This window comes from Rana temporaria, chromosome 2, assembly GCF_905171775.1.
Source record: "Rana temporaria chromosome 2, aRanTem1.1, whole genome shotgun sequence".
NCBI classification, from domain to species: domain Eukaryota; kingdom Metazoa; phylum Chordata; class Amphibia; order Anura; family Ranidae; genus Rana; species Rana temporaria.
The window spans coordinates 88,929,934-88,949,365 of NC_053490.1; the positions used below are offsets into that span (position 1 = coordinate 88,929,934).

At 41.3% G+C, this 19,432-nt stretch overlaps 1 protein-coding gene across 6 annotated transcripts in view; it reads right to left on the minus strand.

Annotated features, from left to right (window-relative positions):
- Nucleotides 1-7,845: 7,845 nt before the first annotated feature.
- Nucleotides 7,846-19,432, minus strand: part of NUP58 (nucleoporin 58) — a 67,085-nt gene continuing 55,498 nt past the window's right edge. For 2 of the 6 annotated variants that reach the window (XM_040340497.1, XM_040340499.1), the window contains 3 exons: nt 14,641-14,736; nt 11,969-12,001; nt 7,846-9,678 (listed from right to left, as the gene is read on the minus strand). In XM_040340497.1, coding sequence (XP_040196431.1) covers nt 9,509-9,678; nt 11,969-12,001; nt 14,641-14,736 — 299 coding nt within the window. In that variant the 3' untranslated portion in view covers nt 7,846-9,508. Of the gene's footprint in view, nt 9,679-10,927; nt 11,065-11,968; nt 12,002-14,640; nt 14,737-19,432 lie in introns of those variants that run through there. The other 4 variants (XM_040340498.1, XM_040340501.1, XM_040340502.1 and 1 more) reach the window with 3 other exon arrangements.

The following is a 19,432-nucleotide window of genomic DNA, read 5'->3' on the forward strand; positions in this document are numbered from 1 at the left end:
TTTTAATTTTCTTTATTTAATGCTAATGGGTGTTTTTGGTAATTTTGTTGTGTCTTTGTTGTTATGTTCATTGTTGTGATCCTGTGTTGTCTTTGTCAAGTCTAGCTGTGTCGCAACAATTTCCCTTTGGGATTCATAAAGCATTGTGATATCCCCCATCTCACACATACTTTTTTTTTAAGTTTTCTCAAATATACATGCTTTAAATGTTTTTATTACATTTTTTATTTTACTAAAAATGTAGGGTGCAAAATCCCAACTGTACCTTTTTTCTGCTGAATCATCTCCATATCTGAAGGGGAGGGCTGAAATATTGACACGTCCTACTTTGACAGTAAAAACCTCTAGTTATGTTGCGTGGTCATAATAATATTTAATATAATTTTAAATGTGTAAAATAAAGTAATGCATAATGTTATAAAAAAAAAGGTTTTATTGATGTATGAGGGGAGTAAAGGCTGGCCCATGTAGTCTTAACAAATAGAAGCAATACTGTGGCTGCAATTGGTGAAAAAGTTATTTCTGTCTCGAAAGGTGTCTGAACACAGTGCATCACATTTTGTTGTGTAAGGGCTACAAAGACACAGCCCAGACAGGGTGACCATGCTGACCCATGTCCACAGCCAAAAGTGCCTACAATGGACACATGAGTGTAGTGATATAGTAAATAAGCATCAGAACTGGACCACGGAGCAATGGAAGAGGGTGGCCTGGTCTGATGAATTCAAGAATAATTTGAGGAACACGACAATGAGTTTGAGGTGTTGACTTGGCCTCCAAATTCTCCAGACCTCAATCCAATTAAGCATTTGTGAGATGTCCTGGAAAAACAAGTCCGATCCATGGAGGCCCCACCTCACAACCCACAGGACTTAAAGCAGTGATGGCGAACCTTGGCACCCCAGATGTTTTGGAACTACATTTCCCATGATGCGTATGCAGTGTAGTTGAGCTTCATGGGAAATGTAGATCCAAAACATCTAGGGTGTCAAGGTTTTCCATCACTTAAATAATCTGCTACTGGCAGCCTGGTGCCAGATACCACAGCATACCTTCAGAGGTCTAATGGAGTCCATGCCTCAATGGGTTATGGTAGGTGGTCATAATGTTATAATGGATCAGTGTATACAGTATCTCAATCAGCAAGCATTTCCCTTTAAAGCCGTGGTTCTCAACCTGGGGGTCAAATGATGATTTGCCAGTGGTCCCCTAATCCTGGGCTGTTCCTGAAGCCTGCACTGCTCTCCCACCCTTTTTGCAGCCACCCAGCAGGGCTGTTTCTGTAGCCCGCAGCCGCCCATTCAATTCACAGCATGGCTGGGGGGTAGACTAGAGGTTAGATGACTAGTGGGGAATGTGAAGTGGGAGGGGCTGGAGGAGACCCTATCTCCTGATTTTGGCATAGGTGTCACTGCTACGAGACACCACAAAGTCGGTGACACAGTGGGGTTGATTTACTAAAACTGGAGAGTGCAAAATCTATTGCAGCTCTACATAGAAACCAATCAGCTTCCAGGTCTTTTCGTCAAGACTTTACTAAACACGCAGAAGTTGTAAGCTGATTGGCTACATGCACAGCTGCACCAGATTTTGCACTCTCCAGTTTTAGTAAATCAACCCCAGTGAGAAACACTACCTGTGATTATAGTTGCCATTAAAAGTCCCCACTACAGTTCTCAGATCAGCAGATGACCTTGATCAAGAGCACCTAAGTTGGCTATTCAGAACTCCCCCCCCCATTGCCAATTATCCCATTCCCCCCACCAGCATTGCCACTTATCCCATTCCCCCCACCAAGGAGTAAGAGAATGAATAAAAATAGAGAATACATGGAAGGGAGAAGAAAAAAGGGGGAGGAACAAAAGAAAAAGGGAGAGAAAGAACAAGACATGTGGCTAGAGAGAGGGATGGGGGGGGGGGACAAGAAATTAGGATAGAGATAAAAGGGAAAACAAAGAGAAAGTGGTACATCCTAAAATGTACCATAATGGGTTTTAATACTGTATGAGTGGAAGGGACTCAGGGAGCGCTAAATGTCCGTGGGTTAGGGGTGCAAATGACTTGTTTTGGCTTGGGTGCTGACAACCCATGCTACAAAAATGATTTTACTGTTAGGGGTCCACACAACTTTGGAAATTTTATCAAGGGGCCATGGCCCTAGAAAAGGTTAAGAACCATTGCTTTAAATGAATGGCCTCCCCTCTTCTATGGGGTCACCTATTTCAGTGGCAATATTTTGAAAGGGTAACTGCTCTTGTTTCCAGTTCAGGCTATGCATACACCGAATTTAACGTAATGTTCAGCATCCAAAAAGGAGCACTTTGTCAGCAACTGGAGGCCAGGTTTGGTTCCTTTGTTATAGCAAATGTATATAAACAAGTGCTGGAAAACATCAAGCCTATTTATAATTAATGACAAAATCTTCAGTCCGGTATATGTCACGGTGGTTTGCCTTTTCCAGGAGATGTAAGGGCATGGCACCCAGCCCTCCGTAATCTGGGAAATTTTCCATGTAATAATTCAGACACATGTAAACCTCAATCTTAACTATGGAGTCAACATTGTGTGGCTTGTTCTTTAGCATATCAAAGACATACTGCTGAAAGTAAATGCCAATGTTTGTCTATTCTATTACAGGATGGCCTGTAAGCACATTTTCCCCTACCAGACTATCCAATATTTCCATGTAAAATGTCACTTTATTAACACAGCAATTTGTAACTTTCAAGTTATAACATACAGAGGACCATGTAAACACCCTCCACATGACAGTGCTCACCTTGGTGACTGGCCTGCACAGCCCCACAATACTGTGCAGAGGCAGAGATGGTCATGTGCTCTTTCAAAGCCAGAAATGGAGATTTCTCAGGCAAGGCTGGTGGCAGGTACAGTAAATGCAACAAACGGGAGCACTGGCTGCTTATTGTGTCTCTTGTAAAGTAAATTTGTTACGGTGTCATCTCCTTAAAGTACAAGTTCACTTTGACAATCTTGGGTATGTATACATCAACCTCCATTAATTTTTTCAGTACCCAAGCTGCATCTGTACATAGTCATATCCAAGCTGTGGTTTGAGGATCAATGCATCAATGTCCACAACGATGACCTAAAAACAGTTTACTATGCATCAAAGTGATCGGCGTTCATCTCTCTGAGGTACCTATTCTCTAGTTCAAAACTTTCATAACATTGAAGAACTCTTGAAATAGGTTTCTAGCAAAAGTAGGGAAGGCCTACTAAAAAGGATATCTCACAGTACATTCATGCAAAAAAAAAAAAGTTGGGTTTGAAAAAGTGCAAAGAGTGCTGTGTACTTGGCATATATTTTTATTACACTAGTGATCTTTGGGAGAGTCAGTGGTGAAGGGCTCCATTACACTAGTAGTCAGAAGACTGCCACCTTACAGAAAGCCAAATGATATTTGGTGTCACCTGAGAGTCAGAAATTGGTCAAGAAAGCCCAAACAACCTCTTGAGAAACCCAAATCAGGAAAGGCTGCTCTAGTTAATAAAAACAAGGCACTGATCAGTCTTCTGACTTTGGCGCTGTGTCCCAACCCAATTCACTCACTATCAAACTCCAAACACAATTAGTGGGCACTGATGTACTCTGGTTGTGAGACAGCAAAAGGAAGTGGGCAAGGCATAGCCCCGATCTTGAAGCTCACCATTGGCTCAGAATTAAGAGGTTGTGCAGTAAAGAAGTGTATTACTCTGTCAGGCTCAAGTGTGAAGAAAGCCATCACTCAACAGATTAAATTAACATTGATGTACAAGCTTTGGATTTCAGTTTACGGGGAAGATGAAAAATCTAATGGCTATGGTTTAGTGCATATACAACATTATTTTTGTCATATTAAATTGGCTTTGTCTGTTTAAAATTGATCATCACACATCTCAAGGTTCATTATCTCTAGTGGCATACACCTAGGATGCCCAGTCTTCCCTTCTTCTGTTCGCCCTGGTGCTTGAGCTCTTAGCACGCTGCTGCAACCCTAACTAAACCCCCCTCAACCTCACTTCCAATTGAACCCTCCTAATATCCAAGTCAATTTTAGGTCCTCGGGTCAAAGCCAATCCAAAAAGCACTGAACAGTTTTTTTCTCTCCTTTCAGTGGGAAACAAGCATGCAATCACTCGGGGCCCGCATTACATCCAGTTAAGGAATACCATACTCCATAAATACCCCAGCCCTCATACAACAAACTAAGCAACTTCTTAAAACACTACCATATTTTGGGGTTTAAACTCATTTTTCCCCATAATGCCCACACTCCTAAAAAGGTTATACCCCACAAAAGTTTTACCAATGGGCATTCTGGCCTACATATTGTGCATATTTCATTGTGCCTTCAATCGCTTTAGGAGATTCCCAACACCATGTCTCTAAACGTCTTTTTTCAGACAACACAGCAGCTTGGTGTACTTAGGTATACAGGACGATAAACAGAGGCCTAACAGGGCTAATTCTGCAGTCAAAGGGATTTCCAACTGAAAGCAAACATTAATATACTCCCCTACAGCAGACCAATATCGTGTCAACCTATGGCAGATCCAGAACATATGGAAGTAACTGCTATCAGGTGATTTACATCGTGGGCAATTCTCTGAATGCAGTGGATAGATCATATGCAGTCTCTGAGGCGTATTGTAGACTCTGTGTAAGAATTTGGTTTGTATCAGTTAGAGAGGATATCACCAATTTAGAGCTATTCTCAAAACATTCCTGCCAGGTTTCCCTATCTCGGTTTGGTATGTCTACTCTCCATTTATGGTGTTTATTAAGGGATTCCTGAGTGAGTAACTCCTCAATGGGTTCCGCTTTAAGGCTAGGTGGCGATGGAAATTGTGCTCTGGATGCATGGCACAACTGATGGTATCGGAAAACACCATACATGCAGGGAGGCCAGATTTATCTGCGAGGTCCCAAAATGAAAGAAATGTTATCCCTGCAGGATCCTCTTTCAACAGCTTTATACCAAATCAGGCCCAGAGTTGTGGGTCTGGGATTGTGCTGAAGTGAGGGAGAAACAGGTTTCCCACAGTGGACAATAGGGGGACCACATTTCTTATTGGATTCATAGTCAACTGTAGGTCATAACAGAATAGCACAATCATAAAACAAAATATGGCAACAAGTAAATGAAATTATCCATTCATCAGTCTGCATACCCTCATTTCTTAATACTGTGCATTGCCCCCTTAAGCAACAATGGCAGCATGTAGTCTTGTAATATTCGTCTATGAGGCCCCAAATTTTTGCAGGTGGTATTCATCTGGGCAAGATACCTCCAGGTGATGCAAAGTCTTTGGTTGTCTTGCATGAACCGCACGTTTGAGATCTCCCCAGAGTAGCTTGATGATATTAAGGTCAGGAGACTGATGCTTACATCATAACCTTCTCTCTTTTCTGCTGTAAGCACTGATGGGTGAACTTGGGTTTGTTGTCGTGCTAGAAAATCTAAGAGTGTCCCATGCACGGCTTTCATGCAGAATTGTCTACCAGTAATTTTCTGATAACATGATGCATTCATCTTGCCATCAATTTCCACAAGTATCCCCAGGGCCACCATCAGTGGAGGACAGCCGATACAACTCTAAGGAGCCTGGCCCGGCCAGAAGCGGGTGAAGGGGAGCCGTGTTGTGCACTGCAGAAACGATCTCAGCAGCTTGTGCTGCTCAGTGTCAAACTTAAACATCAAGCTCTTTACTGCCACCTCTGGCTACTATGTGCACCCATCGTGTGAGCTGCCTGTAATGTGCTATGTAGTGTGACCAATGCAGCTCCCCTGTGTCAGCAACACGTGAGCTTTGTGAAAATAAAAGCTGGGACTAGGTAGGAAGATCTCCTTTACAAGTAGGAGCTGTGAAGGAAAGGGAGGGGGGGCCGTTTGTGTACAAGAAGTGGCCAGAGCTTTGTGTGTTTACAGATGTGTATGTGGGGGGCTGATATATACAGAAGTGAGGGAGGGGGCTGACGTCCATACAGGTGTGAGGGGGGACTGACATATAATACACAGGTGGGGGGGGGCTGACATATATACAGATGTGAGGGGGGCCGACATAAACACGTACGTACGTACGTACGTACGTACGTACGTACGTACGTACGTGGGGGGGGCAGACGTGTATAGAGTACGTACAGGTGGGGTGGTGTGCGGATTCAGTAGAATGGCCCTGGGGAATGTTGGCGGTCAGGCTCATGTTTTTTGACAGTTCTTTTCTGCTCCCCATGGCAGAGTATCATGCCTGCTCAGTATATCCACTAACAAACTCATTGACTATTTATACACAGACACCAATTGCAATTTAAAAAGCCTCAGATGTGGGAAATTACCTTTAATTGACATTTTTACCTGTGTCACTGTCTGTACCAAGACCAAACATTCCAGGGTATGTAAACTTTTAAATGGGGCAATTTAGGCGATTTAGTATTATTTAAAAAGAAGTCAAACTACGTGATAATAAATGGCTTCATTGGATACTTAACCAGTTCCTGCCCGGCCTATAGCAGAATGATGGCCAGGCGGTGGTTGTTATTCCTCCGACTGGGCATCATATGATGTCCAGCAGGATAAGCTGCAATCGGTGTTATGGTGTGTCACTAACACACTGCAACTCCGATCTGGGTAAAGTGCTGCCTCATCCATGCAGCTTTATCCGTGCCCGTCAGTCAGTGAAGGAGAAAACATTTTGTAACTGAAACAAAGAGAAACTCTCAAGTGCCCTGTATTAAAATGGTTAAATAAAACAGTTTTCTGGCATGATCAGTCATATTTTCAATATCAATGCCAACATGTCATGATTTCCGGCAGGGTATGCCAACTTTTCAGCACAACTGTATCTCTGTCCCACAAATCTATCATTTTATGATCCCGCAAGTTAGAAGTACTGCTGTATCAGAGCGGTTTTTGTTCCAAGTGCACGGATACATCTAGAATCACCATAAGCATGACTATGCACAAATTCCAAAGGGTCTGGACATCATAGAAAACACATTTCATGCCTCCAGACTTTAACCAAACATTTTTCACCATTTTGGGACTTTTAGCCTAGGTTTACATTGTGAACCTAGACTTTTTAATCTAGGTTCATCGCACAGAAATCATGTTTCCCACACAGCATCAAATGTGAACCAGGGCTCACAGCTTCTGATTTACAGGACTTAACTGGGCTGCTCCCAATCCCCTCTTTTTACCTTCCATCTCTCTACCGTCATTCCATTTACCTCTTTTTCATTTCTCCACCTGTCTTTACTTCTCCCTGTGTACTTTCACATTCCTTGTATGTTTTTTTTTTGGTCATCCATAAGATTCTATTTAGGCACCAATGACGCTTTCTACTGGGCCGATCACCTGCAGGTTATTCACCTTACATCAACAGGCTACTCTCGCCTATTATGTTTATCATAACCTGTGCGATGAAGTGTCCTGCTCAATTTCTAAAAAAAAAACTCACTCACTATACCCTATACCATTAATAGCGCCACTCTGTAGATCTGGTGTCTCACAGAAATAAGTGCAGGCTGCCTTATGCTTAATCCAGAAAGCAGGGAAGTATGAGAGATGCCACAAACCAAACACGTAAAAAGAGATGAGATGGGTGTGAATGGCCTCAGCCTTTAGCTCCTCCTGAGCCCGGTCTCTATGATTAAGTCCTGATGGGCGGGGTGAAATGCATCAGAGACGGGACTCAGAAGGAGCTCAAGGCCAAGACCATTCACATCTCTTTTTACCTGTTGAGCTAGTGGTGTGCAGTGTCTCTCATCACCTCATACAATAAAAATCTACTTTGACAACTGATCATTAAAGATATTGTGAGAAAAGCAGACATGCTACAGAAATTATAGTTTATGACTCCAATTTATATACATTTTCAGAATGAAGGACATATACAGGCATATATACATATACTAAAGTGAAAAAAAACATGCAAGAAAAAAAAAAAAACAGCTATAGATGGTGAAAAAAAAAGGCAATTAAAAGTGAATACAAAGCAGTCATTGAGGAACAACAACAAAAAAAAAGGAAAAACAATGGGGCCCATCAACTGCACAAAGCTGAGGCAGGAATTTATAAGGAAAGTCTGTACACTAGAAGCCAAATTTCCAGCACCCAGGGACATTCATTCTCTTGATGAACTGATAAGACCATAGCATCAGGCATAATTGGTCAACACAGGAAGATAGCTGCTTGACTAGCAGTGGCCACAATGAAAAAACAAACAAAAAAAAAAAAAATGAAAGAAGACATTATGCTGTATGTGGAAACAGTGATTTGGCCAGCGCCTACTGTATATATTCAGTGCATCTCCAAAAAGATCGATATGGGGAGCTTTATTATTCTCCATAGGGTCAATAGTTCGAGAATGTTAACCAAGGCCTGTGAATGTAATTTACACTCTTTAAAATGCATCCAATATTTCTCTGGAGGTTGAAGATGGAGTGACGTTATTTCAAATAAAAATAATGGCTCGGTTATGTCAGGACGGCAACGCACACAAGTATAATGCACTCCATTCTTCTGTTGGAAAATATTATATTCAAAAAGGACAAACTATATAGAATTACATTTTCAGGGCTAGGGTGTCTTGTAGACTTGAATTTAAAATGTACTGAGCAATTCAAATGCGTGGCTTTAACTTAACATTATATGCTGGGAGGACTTACATTTTTCTTTAGATATATTTTTATAGGGCCAGCATAAGAGATCAAGCTTTATTTAAGCCTTATAATTTGCCCTACATGGGCAAAGGAAAGGGTCACTTTTAAGACTAGACACAGCAGAACATACCAGGAGTGGTTGGTTTCAACCAACGATACAGTTGAGATCATTATTTAACCTCCTGTACCCGTGTGCTATTTTACGATTAAGTGCTGAACATCAGGTATCATATACATGCCAGGGTTCCTACCTAATTTGTTAACTTGTAGGAAAAGAGAATTTTTTTTATAAAAGTATAAGAGTAAATATTAAAGCATTTTGTTCTCCAATTCTTCCAGTTACCATAGAGGTCAGTGTCCTCTTACAGAGATTAGTGTGGGTTCTCTATAACCAGGTACACTGTACACAACCACAATGCAGCAGTAACTAAACCACAGCTAACAGCCACAAGGTCAGCTATCCGTATAAATCCATATGATAAAAATACCTGCAAAAACAAAAAACAAACCAATAACTATGCAAAACTTCACTGGTAACACTCATTGATGAAACCACTTATAACCCATACAGTATGTGCAATAATAGCCAACAAGCTATTAAAAGACAGTTGTGAAGTCTTGATGTACAGTTTAGTGCACTGTTGACATGACAGCCTCCAAGAGAATATATTATAGAGTACGACATTGGGTACAAAACACATCAGTGGCTTTCAGACATGAAAACATTGGAGAAAAAAAAAAAAAAATATCAAAAAACTTTATAAATCTCTTAGGGAACAATTAGAGCACATGTTTAGAAAAATAGATCTTCAAATGTACTAGCTAACTTCTCTCTCTCTAAAATGTCTATCGTTTCCCTCTCTTGTTTCCAACTGGGGGCTTCTTAAGCTGTAGCAGCTGTGATCCGGTCCCAAAATTGGTAGATGAGGGGTTAGATACTCCGAAGGTTAAACCAGCTGATGCAGTGATGCCGGGACTGCTGAAGTTAAATCCAGATGTAGATGAAGTGCCAAATCCTTGAGGGGATAAAATAAATTTGAAACCATTAATTTAAGTGAGAAAGGGTTTCCATTTAAATAACTCTATCCTAGCCAAGACATTATACAATTTACCTCCACATATCTGGATTGTGGAATGGCTACATTAACTGGTGTGAGTCGCACAAGTGACAAAACATCACAGTACAGCAAGAAGTTATTTAAAGTGAACCCCTCACTTAAAATATAGTTTCAACCTAGGCTGATAGACCTGGGAAACAGCTGGTCTTAAGTCTACTGATCCATCTTGTCCTTACAAAATCTTTTGTGCCCAGTACAAATGCACATGAGGCTCTGTGTGGCCCTGCCAAGTACCTGACAACATTGTGGGAAAATAGGATTAGCATGACAGATTTCCAGTTACACATATTTAAGTGGCAGGTTCACTTTAAATCCTAAACGGCAACGGTAAGGAGACGAGCAGAGTACACACATGTCATTAAAGGAAATTAAAATGACTTAAGCTTTAGTTCATTACAGATCAGTGATCACTTTTGTAAATGGAATACATGGCACAAACATCAAACCCTTTAGAAACGTATTTCACATTAGTTACTTAGACTTAATTTTTGAAATGCACTGTTAAATTTTGGCTGTTGCGGTAACATACTCTCAGATGACATTTGTGAGCATTAAAAAGATATAAATATTTCTGGAAAATGTTTTAAGGGTAAAATTACTTCATATTCAATTTCTATTATCCTGAAGATAGTTTGGTTTATATTTTACTAAGATCGCTTTAAGGCTGAACTCCTAGCAGATACTAAAAAAAAAAAAAAATTGGTTGATCGAATTAATCAATGTAGTAAATGTCCTGGAATTCATTGTTCTATCATGTAAACCCCTGTACAGCAGCACTGAGATTAGCATAGGTACGGTTTGTACTCAAGACACTTTGACACAGCTGTGTGCACACGAAGATAGGGAATGTGCCAATCATAATCCAGGAGGTCAGGAAGGTGACCATGCTGTCTCACTTATCGAAGTGGGAAAATGGTAGGTCACCAAACTGACCGTGCAGCATCTCAAGAATGACTGGATACAATTACAAATCAAGTGGCAAGAAAAATGGCTGCTATTTATGCATTTCATATGCAGATCCAACTGCTTGTCTGGATTTCAGTTTTAAAGCTGCATTCATCTTAAAATGCACATAACTAACGATAACAAAAAGGTAAGTGGTCTTTAAGCTTAGATGAAAAAAAATATAAAAAAGGCAGAGGCAAGGTTGGACTGAGAAAAGAGTTTTAATATTATATTGTAGATAGTATTATAACATTCAGTAGCGTGCTATGAAGTAACATGGATCTTTAGGTAGAAGAATCCCATCTCCCCCGAAAGATGATCTTGAAAGGTTGTTTTAGCCTAGATATATAAAAATAGAATCAAAACAGATTTTTTTTTTTTTTTTTTTTAATATACAAGGCCTCTTTCAAGGCACAGATTTTCCACACACATTATAGACTCATGCATTTTTCATAATATACAGTCATGACCAAACATATTGGCACCCCCTTCATGTGTCAGATAGTGCACCACTTCAGCCAGAAAATTGTTGCAAGTACAAAATGTTTAGGCACTCGTGTTTATTTCTTTAGTTTGTATTGGTAAGACACAAAAAGTGAAGAAACAAAAAGCCAATTATTCCACATTCCACAGACCACTCCAAAAATTGACTGGACAAAATTGGCCCCTTCTCAAAATTGTAAAAAATAATTGCAATCCAAGTCTGTGATGCTCCTGTAAACTATTAATTTAGTCAAGCGAGTTTAATTACAAGTGCTGACAATATAGAAATCACTCAACCAGTTAAAATGGTGAAAAATGGAGTCCTCCCTTTTCTGTTGTGTGCCTGTGTGCCACACAGAGCAGAGAAACGGCAAAGAATTGTCTAAGGATTTGAGAACAAAAATTGTGGAAAAACATTGACAAGCCAAAAGTTACAAGTCCATCTCCAGAGATCATAATGTTCCTGTGTCCACTGTGCTCAACATTGGCAATAAGTATACAGCCCATGGCACTGTGGCTAATCTCCCTGGTTGTGGACAGAGGAGAAAAAACGGCTACGGAGGATTGAATAGTGGATAAAAAAATCCTCGATCAACTTCAGAAGAATTCAAGCTGACCATCAGGCACAGGGTACAACTGTGTCAGCTTGCACTATACGTTGCCATCCAAATGAAAAATGATTGCTATGGTAGAAGACCCAGGAGGACCCCACTGCGGAAACAAACATAAAAAAGCCACATTGGAATTTGACAAAACTTACCTGAGGAAGCCAACATCCTTTTGGGAGAATGTGCTGTGGACAGACAAAACAAAAATTACAGCTTTCTGGTAAAGCCCATCATTTTACTGTTTTCAGAAAAGGAAATTAGGCCTTTAAAGAAAAGAATATAGTCCCTACAAACATGGCAGAGGTTCACTGATGTTTTGGGGATGCTTTGCTGCTTCAAGCAATGGCTGTCTTGACTGTGTGTATGGCATTATATCTGTGGACAACATAAGAAATCTGGGGTGCAATGTAGGGCCCAGTGTCAGAATGTTGGGTTTCCGTCAGAGGTCATGGCTCTTACGGCAAGACAATGACCCAAAGCACACGTCAAAAAGCACCCAGAAATAAAGAAGTCCCGATCTAAATCCCATAGAGCACCTGTGGAGAGATCTCAAAAAAGAAGTTGGGAAAAGGAACCCTTCCAATCTGAGAGACCAGGAGCAGTTGGCGAAAGAAGAGTGGTCCAAAATTCCAGTGACGGAGGTGCAAGAAAATCATTGAAGGTTACAGGAAGCGACTGATTTCAGTTATTTTTTTCCATGGGTTGCGCTACCAAATATTAAAATGAAGGTACCAATAATTTTGTCCAGCCTGTTCATGGAGTTTTGCAGGGAATGCGTCAGATTTGGCTTTTTGTTTCTCCACTTTTTTTTTGTGCAATACTAATACAAAATAAACATGAGAATGACTAAACATTTGTAATTGCAAAAAGTTTCTGGGCGAAGTGGTGCATCTCAGTGGTCATCAACCCTGTCCTCAGGGTCCATCAACAAGCCAGGTTTTATGTATTAGCTTGGGGAGATGCAGACTAGAATACTGCAATCACAGAGCAGCAAATTAGATCACCTGTAATGTATTTCAGTTATCTTGCAAACCTGGCCTGTTAGTGGGCCCTGAGGACAGGGTCGATGACCAGTGCATTATCTGACAGAAATGCAAGGGTGCCAATATCTTTGGCCATGGACTGTATCTGCAGCTTGGACCATTTACAGCATGTGTGCACAATGCAAAGTATCGTGCCATGTGGCGATGAGATTGGGTGGTAGTGACACTTTTCTGAAATGAACACTCACTATCATTCAGCTATTGTGACAAATTAGGATTATGACTATTTGACTGAATGCTGACTGACCGTTTCCTTTACGGTGGCAAAAAGGAAACCAGCCTTGGGCTGCATTAATACCTTTACAGAGCCAGGTTCATTGTGGTACCTGGTGCATTAGATATGCTAGCAGGCTAGAGATATCCCCTCACCATTGTCCATGGCAAGTCTATCATTTGTTGACATTTGGCATATGGTGCATTTAAAGTTAACTGCCTCCAGGACTATAGAGCATGCACATCCAGGTGCATGCTCACCATTTTAGACTGAAAAGATTCAGCATGCCACTCAAAATGCAGAGTAAAATCTCCCCCAATAAGGGAAAAATATAGCAATTGCATGGCAAAGGTTCCAATATCCCCAACCATCTTTGACCTCCAGTCCACCCTTTGCTTATGGGCCAGTGAGAACTCCCCATCACAATTCATGGCCAATCACATGCTGCTGGTACCTAGAAGTGCTGCTACAGTGTCCAAGGGACAGTTTTAATTAGTGCACTGCATCTTGCCAAAGGCAATCTCCTCTGCACCAAAATTGTAGCCACTACATAACATCTCCCCATCTTTGATTTAGAATGTCCCAGATAGGTGAACCATGGTGTAATCAGAGGGTGCCCACTTCTTCCTTTTAGAGCCAAGTTGTCAACCCAATGTCAGAATGTAATACTCCTGTAAAGTCCATGCTGTGGAAGAGGGGAAAAATTCTGAACTTTTCTTGCATTCTCCTGCACCTTTTCTCTTTACCCTCATTATTTGTTTATTTTAGTGCTGGAATAATGGTTGACTTTTCAGCCTGGCCCGTATGCACTCACTGGGAGAGAATACAAGTTAACATTAAAGACAAACATATCAAGAAATCCCTAAAAGTGCATGCCAAGTCTACTGTACTACAATTCTAAAATAGAGATTCACATTATTACATATGAAAATTGATTAACTAGCTTCTGTTTTGGTTGGTTAAAAATGTTAGAAGAATCCAGAGCCACCAGTATTCTTCGTGTACTTACTATAAAAAATATTTCTTTGAGTCCATTGAGAGAAACAGGAATTCAGAAGTAGTTGGGTAATACTGCCACCTATAGGAGGTAGAAACACTGGCGAACAGCAAAATTATAAGCCAGCCCCGTAACACAACCAAAGATGAAATCAAAAAGGGATTAGATAAGGTGAAATCCCTCTTTAGACAAGAGAATCTGCCAACTATAGGAGATCACACAGGGATAAACCTAATGCTCAGATCAGGACAGAAGAGATCACCACCAAGGAGAAAGACTCTAGCCAAAAGAAACCACATCAGCAAAATAACGGTTCAACAACTACCAAAGTTTGAAAGCAGCTTTAAAAAAAATCTAGTGCTGGGGAGGCTGCTAAACCAAACTGTTACAGAATGACCAGCTCAAGGAGCAGTGAAACAAGAAATCTTGATGAAAGTCAAGAACAAAAAAAAGAAGGAATGCCTAAAGGCTTGGTATAACCCAAATGTTTCTGAATTCCTGTGAATGAGGAGAAAGAAGGTCCATCATTTTTCTTTATTAACAAACAAGCTGTTTACTTGAAATACAAACCTGCACTGAGGCTTCCTGATGGTTTATTTGCAGTTCCAAAGCCAAAAGAGCCAGCTCCAGATGGGTTGCTTCCGAAAGCCGAGCTACCTCCAAATCCTAGTGGGACAGCATTAGATAGAACACATGTAATAAAGCACAAAGATGGCTAGAAGTAAAAAACCTCAGCATACAGGTGAGCAATTTACATATACTATTAAAAGCAAAATATTCCACATCAATTAGCTTTACAATCCCTGCCTGAAAGCCCACCATGTATATTGCTACCTTAAAATTAGATTTCGAAGCAAAATTTATTTATATGACTGGGGTATCATGGAATAATATGGAGATCGCCATCTGTAACAGCAGTTACCCAAATCTCTATATATGTGACTATCAGTTCCTTGTAAAGCGTGTAGGAGTTTTCATACTGCACTGAGCTGTCCTATCAGGATCCAGGACCCCCGACTGGCTCTGTGCTGATCACATGCACTCTCCCAAGGGGAAAAAAATAAATAAAAAAAAAAATAAAAAAAAAAAAAAAAAAAAAAACACACCCTCTCTAGCAATACACACCAAACTGAGCATGTGCAGAGTGACGCCAACGGCTCTGTCTTATCTGGACATGTTCTGGAGTCGGTCACACACACGTCTGTTTTTGAGAGCGACTTTCCAGCAGGAAAAAAACAAAACACGCTACAAGCTCCTAAACGCTGCCAAGCACCAGTGCCCAGGGTTTTTTTTTTCCACTGAGGGTAAACAGGAGGAGCGGCCAGTGTCCTTACCAAACAAGGACTCCTCAGCTTGATCCCCGCTGACAGCTGAAAGTTGTCAGGATGTCACACCCCTTTATTTAGCTTCAGCTACGAAGCGGAGCAGTCAGTCGGTGGAAGCCAGCGTTGGGTGTGGACTTTTTACATTCAGCTGTTAGCGGGGAATCCCACTGACAGATAAGTCAGTCATTGGTTGTTTCCACTTCTTAAACAAGTCACTATTCACTGCTGAATGCTGGCACACAAAACACGAAAACATGAATGTTTTACATCCAGCGTTTTCGCTTTTTCATTAAAGCGGGAGTTCACCCATTTAAAAAAAATAAATAAATCTCCCCTTAGCTTCCTGCTCGTTCGGTCTAGGGGAATCGGCTATTTATATTAAAATATGAGCAGTACTTACCCGTTTTCGAGCTGCATCTTCTTCCGTCGCTTCCGGGTATGGGTCTTCGGGAGCGGGCGTTCCTTCTTGATTGACATTCTTCCGAGAGGCTTCCGACGGTCGCATCCATCGCGTCACTCGTAGCCGAAAGAAGCCGAACGTCGGTGCGGCTCTATACTGCGCCTGCGCACCGACGTTCGGCTTCTTTCGGAAAATCGTGACGCGATGGATGCGACCGTCGGAAGCCTCTCGGAAGCCTGTCAATCAAGAAGGAACGCCCATTCCCGAAGCCCATACCCGGAAGCGACGGAGAGGATGCGTCTCGTAAACGGGTAAGTACTGCACATATTTTAAAATAAATAGCCGATTCCCCTAGTAATAACGAGCAGGAATCTAAGGGGGAAAAGTGCCCTCTAAGGGTGAACCCCCGCTTTAAGCTCCCTGTGTGCATGGAGCCAACAGTGAGGGAAAATACAAAATTTGTCACCTGAGCAAGAACAGATAGTCCAGTGAGGACACTTGTTTGGGAAGGCAAAGGGTCCCGGGGGGGGGGACCTTTACACAACAGAAAAAGACAGATGGCAAAAGAAAAAGAAAATCCTGCCAGGCATTTGAACTATTTCCACTCTATCCAAAATATTTTTTAACCACTTGCCGACCGACGCGCGCCGATATACGTTGGCAAAGTGGTCGGTTCTCGCAAATTGCCGTATGGGTACGTCTGTACCATTAAGGGCGATGGCAGGTACACGCACTGCATGGCAGGGATCCAGATGCGTGTGGCCGGCGATCGCGTGCAGGAACAGGGATTTGTGCGTGTCAACACACAAATCCCTGTTTTGTCGGGGGAAAGGAGCCATATTGTTTGTTCCTACTAAGTAGGAAAGACGATATGTCTCCTCCCCCAGTCAGTCCTATCCCCATACAGTTAGAAACACCAACGAGGAAACATTTAACCCCTTGATCGCCCCCCCAGTGTTAACCCCTTCCCTACTAAGTGACATTTATACAGTAATCAATGCATTTTTATAGCACTGATGATGTATAAAGGTCAATGGTCCCAAAAGTGTCCAATCTGTCGCAGTACCGCTAAAAATCGCAGATCACCGCTTTTACTAGTAAAAATAAAAATGCCATCAATCTTTCCCATAGTTTGTAGACATAACTTTGCGCAAACCAATCAATATATGGTTATTGCGATTTATTTTTACCAAAAACAAGAACATATATTGGCCTAAACTGAGGAAGAAATTTGTTTAAAAACATTTTGGGGATATTATAGCAAAAAGTTGTTTTCTTCAAAAGTATCGCTTTTTTGTTTATAGTGCAAAAAACAAAACAAAAAAAAAACTGATCAAATACCACCGAAAGAAAGCCATTTGTAGTGGGAAAAAAAAAAGGTTGTAAATTTTGTTTGACAATAGCACGGTCATGCAACGCTGTACCCAGTTAAAGTGACGCAGCGCCGTATCGCAAAAAATGGCCCGGTCATTAGGCAGTCAAATCTTCTGGTCTTCATCAGAAATAAAAAAATACCCTGTATTCATGCCTTACATTTAGATAAGATGCCTAATCTAGCAATGATCTCACATTGTAAACACTTCATTTCTATATATGCTCATAGATTTAGTTTTCTACTATTTTTTAAGTTTGTGGATGTGGACATTAACCACTTCAATGCAGGGCTTTAATACCCACCACCTCCATACCGGGCCTATTCTGGCACTTCTCTCCTACATGTACAAATCATCATTCTTTTGCTAGAAAAGTTACTCAAAACCCCCAAACATTATATATGTTTTTTTAGCAGACACCCTAGGGAATAAAATGGCGGTCATTGCAACTTATCTTGCATGGCATTTGCGCAATAATTTTTCAAAGCCTTTTTTTTTTTTTAAACAAAAAATGGTTTCATGAATTAAAAATTACAAAACAGTAAAGTTAGCCCAATTTTTTGGTAATATATGTAAGATGTTACGCCGAGTAAATAGATACCCAACATGTCATGCTTTAAAATTGCACACACTCATGGAATGGGGCCAAAACTTTGTAAGTTAAAAATCTCCATAGGCGACGCTTTAAAATTTTTACAGGTTACCAGTTTAGCGTTACAGAGGAGGTCTAGTGCTATAATTGTTGCACACGCTCTAACGCACGCGGCGACACCTCACATATGTGGTTTGAACGACGTTTACGCATGCGGGCGGGACTTACGTGTGCGTTCGCTTCTGAGCGCGAGCTACCCGGGGACAGGGGCATTTTAATTTTTTATTTTACTTATTTTTTTTTCCCGATCGCTTTTATTCCCATTACAAGGAATGTAAACATCCCTTGTAATAGGAATAGTGTGCGACAGGTCCTTTTTAAGGAGAGATGTGGGGTCAATAAGACCCCACATCTCTCCTCCAGGCTGGAAAGAATGAGATCGTAAAAAAAAAATTCACAGATCTCATTCTTACTAGCCACAATTGCGGTTTGTTTACTTATGGGTACCCGGGCGTGAAGTTACCACATCGCACCCGGGCCTCAGACGATCATAGAGATGACTGGTGACCATCTGGTCACCAGTCATCAATATGCCTCCCATCCGGCGCACGGCGATCATCTCTTCGGGCCCCCGATGGCACGGGAGAGCCCGGAGAAGCACCTGATGGTTGCAGGAGGGGGGGATGTCCCCTCCCGCCGCCTATAAAAACGATCAAGCGGCAGAAACGCCGCTATGATCATTCTTATGGTGCGCAGGAACGCCGCCGGAACAAAATTAAATCTGAATGATGCCTCTAGGTGCAGGCATCATTCAGATATCACCGCACAAAGTACAGGACGTCATATGACGTCCACCCGGGATAAGAGATCCCCTTTGTGGATGTCATATGATGGTGTGCGGTATTGAAGTGGTTAAAAAAAACCCCAAAAAAAAAAAACCACACACCACACGTGATGAACAGATAAAATCAGGGTAGGGCAATTCTAGCAGACAATATGTCTAGCAGGTCAATCGAAGCAAGCAAATTTCAAAAGAGTTGGCAAGGTCAGTGTGGCAGAATAGTGAAGAACTATGAAAGCAGAAAAAGAAAAAACAAATTGAGAAAATGAATATACTGCAAATGTTACAGGCAGGACTTTTAAGAGTAAAGACTTGGGCTTTTAAAAAGGAACTTTTTTACCCCCCCCCCCCCCCCCCCCTAGAAAGTGCATTCTTTAATGTAAACACTGCATTAATCCAAGTCCTGATATTTTACACAATTTTTTCAAAAATGCTCTTCCATTTTCTGGGTATTGTGTTACGAATGTGTACCCTAGCCACCAATCTGTTTTACTGCAATCACAGTTGTCAGTAATTCAGTAGAGAGTACTTCATAATAGCTGTCGGCTTGTGTGGTTGTGAATAACAGCAAGCTGGAGAGACGAACGGTCATTCACAAAACCATATAAACTCAACACAATCCAGCTACTACTCTCCCACCTGAATGGCTAGCCTCTGTCTTTCCTTTTAGTAAAATTAAATAATTTTAAGCACAAAAAAAAAAAGAAGGCGGCAGAGGAAGCACAGGGTTGCCAGACTAGATGGAGGACTGCAGAATGAAGATGAAGTGGTAGCTTCAGTGTCGCCCATAAATTAGATTTCAGTCTGGGGTGGAGCTACAGACAGAAATGC